The following is an 11023-nucleotide window of genomic DNA, read 5'->3' as shown; positions in this document are numbered from 1 at the left end:
CTGTCCTAGTCAACACAATTTTAATCTCTTCACCTAAAGTTTTAAATTGATAATTTAGAATTTAAATTAACTAGATCAGTAATATAAAAATTAAATTGAATTAAAACAACAATACCGAAAACCGTAGGCTCGTCCAACTAACTGAGCGTCATTAACATGATGTAGTTGTGGAGCCATTGTTGGAAATCGCTCCCAAGCCCATAGTTGCAAAAGTATGAGAGACCCAGCTATCTCTCGAACCTTAGGCCTTGTTGCTTTGTATAGTTGTCTATACAATCATGCCAAGCATGCTCCACCCCACGAATATCGCCCTGCATCATGGAGGTTAGCTAATAGTGGCAGGAACATCAAGTGAACAAAATGACTTGATTTATCTGAAAACAGACTTCCACCCATCATTTGTATTATATATGCTCGCACATATCTTATGACGGTTTCCTCGTCTGCATCCTCTGTGAGCTCACGAAATTGTATTCCTAACCATATTAAACTTAACCTCGATCCTTTAATCTTGTCGGTACGTGGGGTCGCACCGAGGTACAGTTGACAAACTTCTAACTAGTCATCGTACATCACTCCGGTGACCAGCTCACCGTCAATAAATAACCTCAACAACACTTCTATGTCTTGTAGAGTGATAGTGCACTCTCCAACAGACATATGAAATGTATGCGTCTCGGGCCTCCATCTCTCGACCAAGGCTGTGATCAGATGCCAGTTCAACTGAATAAATCTTGCGTCTCGACGTCTGCAAGACCAGTAGTACGATTTCGCCATACAACATATGATCGATGAATGGACTGGTCGTACAAAACATCGGGATCAACAGGTCCTGGGTTTATCTTGACGCTCCAATGCATCCCTTATTTCTGCTCTTCTTTTCTCGAAATAGTTCACGCATTTGAAGAATGTTATCTGAGCAAGAGCATTTATAGGCAATATTCGAGCTCCTTTGAGGACTCCATTTATGCACTTTGATAGATTTGTCGTCATCCACCTATATCTGAATCCTCCATCATATGCAAGTCCACTACTCTAAACTAATGTTGTCAAAAAAACTTAGACAGCTCAGATTTATTCCTTTGATATCTTCAATTGCTTTGTTGAACTTTTGAATTTGAAACTGACACCTGACACGATAAACATAAACTGACACCCGAAAAGTTCATGTTATCACAACGAGATGGATTGGACAGAACCAGCTACTCGACAACGATGTGGATTTTGTAACCAGTTAGGACATAATCGAAGGAAGTGTCCGTCATTACTAAGACGCGCTCCAGATAGTTAGGGATTGAATAATAAATAATTTTTTTTATTATATATTCATTTTATTGTATATTCAATTTTTTTTATTATAATTTATTGTATATTCAATTTTTTTTTTTGTAATCAATAAAGTTTTACATTATAATAATTTAATATATTCAATTATAGTATAATAATCTAATATATTCAATTTATTGTCTAATGATTATTCAATTATAGTATAGTAATCTAATGATTATTCAATTATAGTATGATTATTAGCTCTTTTTTCTCTTTTTTATATATATTTCTAGGGAAAGTTCAAATAAGTGAAGACTCTCGCTCTCTCAATCTCGCTCTCTCCTAAGATCTTGCTCTCTCACTCTCGCTCTCTCCTAAGATCTCGCTCTCACTCTCGCTCTATCTCAATATCTCGCTCTCTCTGTTTTGTTGTTATTTTTCCATTAATGTTACTAACTTTCATTTCTTCGAGAACAATCACAAACACTTTTTTGATTATGGATCTACTTTTTTGTTCGTAGACAAAGCTAATTCAAAATTGTCTTTCATTCCAAGACATAATTTGTATCCATGCGCTTCATATTTGCCTGGAGTTCGCTCCCAGAAATATAGCCATTCCCACCCCCTCATGTCAATCCCACAAGCCTCCGTCTAATTCGAAATGATAACAAAATGCATATGTTGTTAAAAACAGCTCAAGTACACAGATACATATAGTATACTATCTCATTACTTTATTTCCTCTATGAGGGAAAAAGAAAAGTAATAAACCTACAATCTCGAGGGTGGATGTGTGTCGAAACTTCAACCTTCGACAACTTAAGCGAGATTCGCAAGATTTCCCTTGTCGAGGGTTGAAGTTTCGACTTATATATTGTTTCCAAGTTTTTCTTTGTTCGTCGAGTTCTCAACGTTCAACCTCCACATTAGTCGAGTTCTCAACGTTCGACCTCTAGCCTCAAATTCCCAAAACAACAATATTTCTCTAATAAATTTCAAAACAACAATATTTCTCTAATAAGTTTTGAAAATAACAATATTAATATTAAAGGTCCGTTGAAAAAGTAGGTCAGACTTTTATGTAAAATAATACCTTTGTTATTCATGTTAATCCCAAAAGATAGAAGTTTTTAAATCATAAAAATCCAGATTTTGATGGTATTCCAAATACATTTTATCTAAATAAAAATTTTCAAATAAATCCCAAAAAATATAAATTCTAAAATCATTCAAAACAAACCATATTTCTTTGGAATTCAAAGTACATTTTATCTAATTTTTTTTTTTAATTAAAGTCTCAGAAATACCCATTTTAAAATCATTGCTAACCAAATTTTGTTGCTATTCAAAATACATTTTATCTAAACAGAAATTTTGAATAGGAAAAAAAAATAATCTTATTTCTAATTTTAAAAACATAGGTGAAAATTTCCCAAAATCCAAATATGTAAAAACAAAATATTGTATAGCTTTCTTCAAGAAGCTTGGAATATGATTCACATGAAAAATTACTGACAAATTAGTTGGTGTGTAGATGTAAACAATTGCAATATATTTATCGTACAAAACAATTATTAACGTTTATATACACTATTTGCAGAAGTCAGGAAACCAAATGGAACTTGGTCAATCACAATATACAAATCGTTTTCGAAGAGTCTAAAATAATCGACATCAACCATAGTAGACTTTTATCTTCAACAATTTAAATGATGTTCGATTTTGTTAAGAGTTACCTTGGTACATGGTCAAACAAGAAACCGCGTGATGGGCGAAGGAAAAATCTATTGAAATGATGAATTTGTGGAATAGAAGTCTCAAGAAACCAAAAATCATAATAATGACAATTATTCATCTCATCCACTCATCAAACAAAAGTTTTATTCGATAAAGAGTCGCAACGTTAGCAAATTTTGACAAAGAATAAGTAAAATAACCCATATTTAATACTTCAGCATGAAGAAGACTTGAGGATATGAAAACCAATCAAAAAATGCTTTCTTTACGTTAAATTTAGGATCTTTATTGCCTAAATTGTGTGATTTAACAAGGTATGTTGAGTAAACTTCAGAAATCGAGCTGCAAGAACAAGATGTGAAGAATCATGGCAAAAAGTCTCCCAAGGATGAAATTTAGGGTCATTTATGCAAAAATGAGAGGAAGAGAGGCCAAAAATCTGAAAGGGAGAGCATTGCAATGCTCCTCATGACACTACATAACACTACAAACCCAAGAGCTCAAAACAAAGTAATATCATGACTAGCAATGTTCATTTCTCCCACGGAGACCCACCTCAAAATAGACAGGGAATTCCTCAGTGGATGGGGAAAGTAAAAATAACAAACAAATAAATAAAGAACTGAAGAAATTGTAAAAACATGCACCTTTATTTCCAAAAGAATATATAAATCCGCAAAATTTTCAAATGATACACGCACGCAATATTATATCAAATTCTTTTAAAGACTAACATAAAGACCAGGAAAAAAAAATCACAAGATATAATTGAACACAACTATCTTAGATGTTATATACGTATGCAACTATGTGTATATACAAAGTTTAACCCCAAAACTGAACCACTATTCTCAGTCGGATGGATGGACTAAAATATAGTACTCACCTGGTTCTGCACAAAGACAGACACCGATCAACGATGATTACATTAAGTGAGTTCATGAGAGAGCTCAAAGTATCCAACTTCATTGAGCATGGCCAAGAAGACCTGGACATTGTTCTGTTCTCTCCATTTCAGTATGGCTGTGGAAATCATAAATCTTAATATAGTAACCACACATGGTTGAAAAGCTTGTGATCAAGCATCTATAGAACATCAGGCGAGTAGAAGAGTAATGCAGTGAACAGTTCTAATTCCAAATGAGAGGATTTTTAAACTGGCTTGCCATTGCCTCCTGGAGAAACTTGACAATGGATGTGCGCTCAACTTCCTTCTCCTTTTTGAGTTCTAGATGTCGAACCTGGATTTGCAATGTGATCTATAAGAACAATGCCTTTGTGCAATACAAGAGAGCAGGCAACAACATACAGACGACGACTGAGGTAGGAAGTCTAAATACATGCACAACTAATTGAGTGGCTTAAAATGGTTCACTTGGATCATTACAAATAGTCCTAGAGATTAGCCTGAACATAGCCCTCCAGAACGTAATAGGTTCAAAACTCTTCTAAAATGGTTCACTTGGATCATTACAAATAGTCCTAGAGATTAGCCTGAACATAGCCCTCCAGAACGTAGTAGGTTCAAAACTCTTCCGTCTTATTTGCAATTCAATAAAGATTATTATTATTTTTTATTTACCTTATTTTTTTTTTTGGGGGGGGGGGAAGGAACCGGAAATTTTCAAAGTACATCAAGATAATGACAAAACAACGTGAAGGCCTTAATAAAAATAAAGAATCAAACTGAACCAAACAAGGAAACCAAAACATAAAAACAAGATAAATCTTGATTAGATCCATCAAAAGGCTCTGATAATGATCATCCATAAGGATCAATGAGAGGTGCAGAACAAATTGCCCTAATAATCCTTGTGGACGCCTCTCAGATTTATAAGTGGGAATGCATTCCAAAGAATTTGAACTGCAAACTGTCTGAACATTGGGACTTCGGTATAAAATAAGCTGGTGGTGCCAAAAGGATAGGATGGCCAACGCATGATCAAGTCCAAGATTAATGAACACTGAATTTCTTCTTTTGAGAAAAAAGCACGATTAAGGTTATGGAAGATTAAGAACACGGAATTCATATAACATAAATAATGGTTAAAGCCCGAGAATTCACCGCGCCACATTTTGTGTTTTATAATAGTGTCATCCTGAGTACACACTAATTACAATTGTAATTTAATTAAGGAAAAAAGGGCAAATTGTAAACATGTTATTGTTGAAATACGTTAAATTAGCCCCAAGGGCATTTTTGTCTTTTTACTATATTTGCTAAATTAGGGTTTCACATTATTCTATTTATATCTGAGGTTGGGTCTATTGTAAACATGACATAAAAATAATAAGTTCTTTTCTACCGTGGTTTTTCTTCCCTGAATTAGGGTTTTCCACGTAAACTCCTTGTGTCATCTTCTTTTCCTATTTCAATANATGACATAAAAATAATAAGTTCTTTTCTACCGTGGTTTTTCTTCCCTGAATTAGGGTTTTCCACGTAAACTCCTTGTGTCATCTTCTTTTCCTATTTCAATAGTTATCAAAAATCTTTAAGGTAGAATTTAAAACTAGAGAGGATTTAGGATGACACCAAATGCATTATAAAGTGTGCAAGCCATGATTTGGCACATCTTCACATTATAAACAATGGCGGAAGGAAGAACTAGTTTGAGTAATATGTCTTTACTTCCCTCATTTTAGCTTTAACACCTAAATGCTGCTTCAAGAAGTGGGAATTTTGAATAGAAGTTTTTACCTTTACTGAACCAGTGTTAGATACACCAGAGTCTGTAATAATAACAAGACATTTTATGTCATGCTCGTTAGCATATTCATATTGCTCCGTGAGGCTGGGATCAGGTGTGGGGACAAGCTGAGCCTGACGAAACAAAAAGGCACTTTTCAATGTGAACATATAAATAAACAGTAGATTATCCGAATATTAATACGAACCTTAATCTTCTCCTCCCATAGCTCCACAACAAGTTCCATGCGTTCTAACAATAGTCCACCTCCTCCTCGCGAGCAAATCAAGACACCAGTGCTCCCCTCATTTCTGAAAAGTTCACTACGGAATAAAATGATGATGTATATGATGTGTTAAGTTGAGAGTTTTTTTTTCTGTATGTTCTGTTATTGTAGTTGGTTATTTAATCTCAACTTATTGCCTGTTTTGTAAGGGTTAGTGCGCGTTTCTTAGTTTGTTTGTAACCTGTCCAGCAGGTTGTAGACAAGGTTGTTAACTCGTGAAATGGAAGAACTATCGAAATCAAAATTTAGTGTATTGAGTATCGTAACGTATCGTGTATTCTAAGTTTCAATTAATAAATAATATTTCAATGTAATTATAAATAATTGAGTCTAAAATAGATCAAAACAGAAAATAACTTAAAAATATGTAGAAAAAAACATTAAAAAAAATTAAAATATTAAATCAACATGATCTAATATGCATATTAAGTATTTAATAAAAACAAAAAATTGTCATTATAGAGTCCTCGAAGAAAGAGCCACCCAATTAATTTTAATAATTATAATTTTCAAATTGTCAGATGGCTTTTCCGTTTCCCACAGTTCTTTTATTTCCCTGTTGCGTGTGTCTCTTCATTTTTCTAGGCTTTCATAGTTCTTTTTATTTCATTTCTTCTATTTTTTTGGGACTCGGCTTTTCATTTACTTCATCTTCCCTTTTTCTATTTGTTGAAAGTAGGGTTTAAACCCTAGGGACATTTGTGTCTTTTTACTATACTCTAGGGTTTCCTACTTTTCTATTTATATGTGTAGCCTCTGTGTATCCTGTATATCAGTTCTAATAATAAAATCCTATATCGTGGTTTTTTCTCTCTGTTCTAGGGTTTTCCACGTAAATCTGTATGTGACCTATTCTCTTCTCTTCTATTTTTCATCATGGCATCAGTGAATGGAGACGAAACCCTGGCCACCATTGAGGAAAACCAAACAGGAGAATCACAAGTGTCATCTAGCACCGCAACCACCGACATAGACACTGTTGTACAGAACGCTATAGAGCGGTATTTTCAGACGTTCCTACCCCATCTTCATTAGCCAATCGGAGTAGCCCAACTCAGAGACCAGCCAGCTGCCAAACATACCCATGCTTCATCAGCCAGCCGCAAGATCCACGCGGCGACCAATCTTCCGGATGAACCCTACCAGACCCGCGAAGCAACCCATCAGACCCACGCGGCAACTAGCCTACCGAACGAAACCTATCGACCCGCACAACAACCCTCGACGATCGGACGATTGGACAGCTACCGGATGAACCCTAGCGACGCGACTCGGACTCAGACGAACGTCAACGACTTCCAGTATCGTGCTGAGTCATCCACAGGCATCCCTCAGCTAGTCGACCACTCCCAGCCAAACCCATCTAGTGTTCAACCCGTCGGGACCCTTTGAATTGGTTTCAGCTGCGCGCCGATCGAAGAATTTCAGCCCGATCCATCCGATGTTCAACCTATCGGAGCCCCCGGATCAGTTTCAGCCACAACACTTCAATCCCAACTGGTTTCCATTGATCCCAACTATACCATGCCCCCGTTCTAGCTGAGCTCAGGTGGCAGTCTCAATCAAGAAGCTCCTGTGGATAGCAGATTTGAAGTTGGGGAGTCGTCATCACACTACCCTCGAGGTCAAGGCAGTACAAAACTCCAACTTCATATCAAACAGCAGAACGAGTATATTCAACAACAGATAACTGTTCTTGGAGAAGCACTTGGAACGACCTCAAGCGTCCAGTCAGACCTCCATTCAATTCTACCTGTTTAATTTGGAAATTCGGTAACCTCTTTCCCTACTATACCACTATCATATTTATTTTCTGGGGCAATGGGAAATTTTGCAGGCTTTATTGTAGGTGAGAAATTAAATGGTCATAATTATTTTTCATAGCCTCAATCCATTAAAATGGCACTCGAGGGTCGTCATAAATTCGAATACCTAACGGGTTAAATACCAAAGCTGAGACCGAGTGACCCTCAAGAACGTATATGGAAGGGAGAGGATTCTTTACTTCGGTCTATTTTAGTAGGTAGTATGGAACCTCAGATTGGAAAACCTCTACTATATGCTACCACTGTGCGAGATATTTGGGAGGCTATTTAGAAGTTGTACTCCAAACGACAAAATGCTTCCCGACTCTATACTTTACGCAAACAAGTTCATGAATGCAAGTAGGGAACGATGGATGTTACAGCTTACTTCAACAAGTTGTCTTTCCTTCGGCAAGAGATGGACTTATGTCACGATTTGGTCTGGAACTGTTCTTGTGGGGGAGTCTTACATTACGAGTCTGAGGAAGCCGACCGAGTCTATGATTTCCTTACGGGGCTGAATTCTAAGTTCGACGCTGTACGGAGTTGAATACTGGGACATCGTCCAGTACCATCCCTGATGGAAGTTTGCTCTGAAATCCGCCTTGAGGAAGACAGGTCCAATGCAATGAATAATACATAACTGATTCTGCTGCTTTTAAGACGTCAAGTCCTGGCAATGACAAACAAAACAGCCCCCCATCCCCCCAGTGTGTGAACACTGCAAGAAGCCCTGACACACGAAAGACAAGTGCTGGAAGTTGCATGGTCGTCCACCTAATGGTAAACAGCGTCAATCAGGATCTGGATGAGCACTGGCAAGTGAATCAGCAAATGGAGGTCCTCAACCTCAGAATCAGGAGACTAGCTATATAGAGCAAGAAGCAAAATGTGGTGTCATGTTCAAGTGCAAAATCAGAATATAGAGCAATGTCACAGTCTATGTGAATTGATTTGGATATATCTAACTTCTCATTGAATTGGGATTTGAAATCACCAGAGCCACAAAATTGTGGTGTGATAATCAAGCAACACTTCGCGTCTAATCCAGTATTTCATGAAAGGACTAAACATATTGAAGTTGATTGCCACTTTGTATGTAAGAAAATTCAATAAGGTTCGATATCTACAGGATATGTGAAGACTAGAGAACAATTAGGAGACATCTTCACGAAGGCATTGAATGGAACACGTATAGATTATCTATGTAACAAGTTGGACATGATTAATATATATGCTCCAACTTGAGGGGAGTGCTATAGTTCTATTGTTAGGGTTTTCCATTCTTGTAAAAATCTTTATTATATTTTCCTTTTCTATGCTTTCCTTCTTTCATCACTCTTGTACACTTGTATATATTAATATCTTTAGTGAATGAAACAATATGTTTTGATTCTCTCAAACCTAAGAGTTTTACATTAACTTGGTGACTTATTGGACCAATTAGGAGATGCCAGAATATTTCCTAAGATAAACTTGAAAAGTAAATATCATCAGACCCGAATTTGACTGGGCAATGAGTGGAAAACAACATTTAAAACTAATGAAGGATTGCTAGTCGTGCCTTTTGGTCTTTCTAAGGCACTTAGCATCTTTATGTAGTTGATGAATCATGTTGTCCCTCCTTTTTTGAACAAGATTTTTAGAACTCAAGGACACAGATGTACAACCTATAGAACAAACCCTGTTCAAGTAAGGTTGTTCCTATTCTAAACAAGTTCTTGGTAGTTTATTTTGATGGTATCTTTATTTATAGTAAATCAAAAAAGGAAAATCTAAACCACTTGAAATCTATTTTTTTCTATTCTAGCATTCAACCACTTATTCATCAACCTTCAAAATATTTATTTTTAGTAAATGAGATAACGTTCCTTGGGTGTATAATTCAGAAGTTTGGACAGGAGTTGACCCTACTAAAATCAAAGCTATACAGAATGGCCAACCCCTAAATCTGTCAAATACGTGCAATCTTTTTTAGGATTAGCACCTTTTATCGAAAGTTTATTAAAAACAATTTACTCCATGCTAGCTCCACCCATTGATTGTCTTTAAAAAAGGAGCTTTTCATTGGGAAACCATCAAGAGCTTAGTTTTGAGAACCTTAAAAAACACTTATCCGAAAGCCCCATCCTCCATTTACCAGATTATCCCATTTGAAGTGGCTGTTTGATGCATCAAGAGTAGGAATAGGAGCTTTCCTGTCTCAAAACAACTATTCAATAGAATATTTCAGTAAGAAAATAGGAGGTTCAAAGTAAAATTGGAGTACATATGAACTTGAACTATATGCTTTAATCCGAACACTTAAACAATCGAAGCATTACCTTCATAGGGATTTCATTTTGTCTACCAACCATTTTTCTCTTAAATTTATTCCATCACAAAAAAAATATCAGTAGGATGCATGCTAAGTGGATTTTTTTCTTCACAGATCTAACTTTGTCATCAAGCATCAATCTAGGAAGGAAAATAGGGTAGCTGATGCCTTTAATAGAAAAGAAAACCTGCTAAAAATTCTCAAGGGAGAAGTCACCGCTTTCCAGCACCTTTCAGACATTTTTTTTGAAAAGGAAATAAGTCTCTTTATTCATTAAGAAAATAAAGTGAGACTAATGATCAAAATACAAGGATACGAAAAGGATCAACAGGTGCACCAAGACATCTCAACTAGGTTGACACCCCCTTAGCACCCTCATCACTTTCGGAGACTAACAGCAATAAAATATAAAGGGTTTCATAACAGTATAAAGGGAGACAATCAGCAATTGGGGGACAAAATAAAAATGAGACAGCCTAAGAACAAAATAAAACACTGCTAGCTAAAAATCCTTTGGGAGGGTGGCTTCAAAATTCCGGAGAAAGGAAGACATGCCAATTCAAGCTGATTTCCTGACAAGAGTAATGTGCAAAGGTGCTAGTGAGAGAGCTCCACAATGAGGCTTTAAGCTTGGCTGCTTCAAACCTTGAAAACCAGGGAGTTTCCTTATCTTGGAAGATTCTTTGGTTCCGTTCAAACCACAAATCAGACAACATTGCCTTAATAGCATTGACCCACAAAATTTGATGAGATTTCTTAAGGCTTGGACCTACTAACAGCTGCTGGATGTTATCTCTGAATGCTTCTCCAAAAGCCCAACTTAAGTTGAAGTACTTGAAAAGTGAGAACCAGCAGTTTTGAGCATAAACGCAATCGAAAAGAAGGTGTTGGAGGTCCTCCCAATTCCTTTTACACAAAG

General features: G+C 36.3%; 1 protein-coding gene across 5 annotated transcripts in view; it reads right to left on the bottom strand.

The window, feature by feature from the left end:
• Window positions 1-3745: 3745 nt before the first annotated feature.
• Window positions 3746-11023, bottom strand: part of LOC120075710 (eIF-2-alpha kinase GCN2) — an 89111-nt gene continuing 81833 nt past the window's right edge. For 4 of the 5 annotated variants that reach the window (XM_039029330.1, XM_039029329.1, XM_039029331.1 and 1 more), the window contains 3 exons: window positions 5905-6007; window positions 5708-5830; window positions 3746-4247 (listed from right to left, as the gene is read on the bottom strand). In XM_039029330.1, the coding sequence (XP_038885258.1) occupies window positions 4137-4247; window positions 5708-5830; window positions 5905-6007 (337 nt within the window). In that variant the 3' untranslated portion in view covers window positions 3746-4136. Of the gene's footprint in view, window positions 4248-5707; window positions 5831-5904; window positions 6008-11023 lie in introns of those variants that run through there. The other variant, XR_005481388.1, reaches the window with a different exon arrangement.

The sequence above is a fragment of the Benincasa hispida genome, chromosome 4 (assembly GCF_009727055.1).
Source record: "Benincasa hispida cultivar B227 chromosome 4, ASM972705v1, whole genome shotgun sequence".
NCBI lineage: Eukaryota > Viridiplantae > Streptophyta > Magnoliopsida > Cucurbitales > Cucurbitaceae > Benincasa > Benincasa hispida.
Note: the sequence above shows the minus strand (reverse complement) of the source record. Positions and strands in the feature narration are given on the sequence as shown.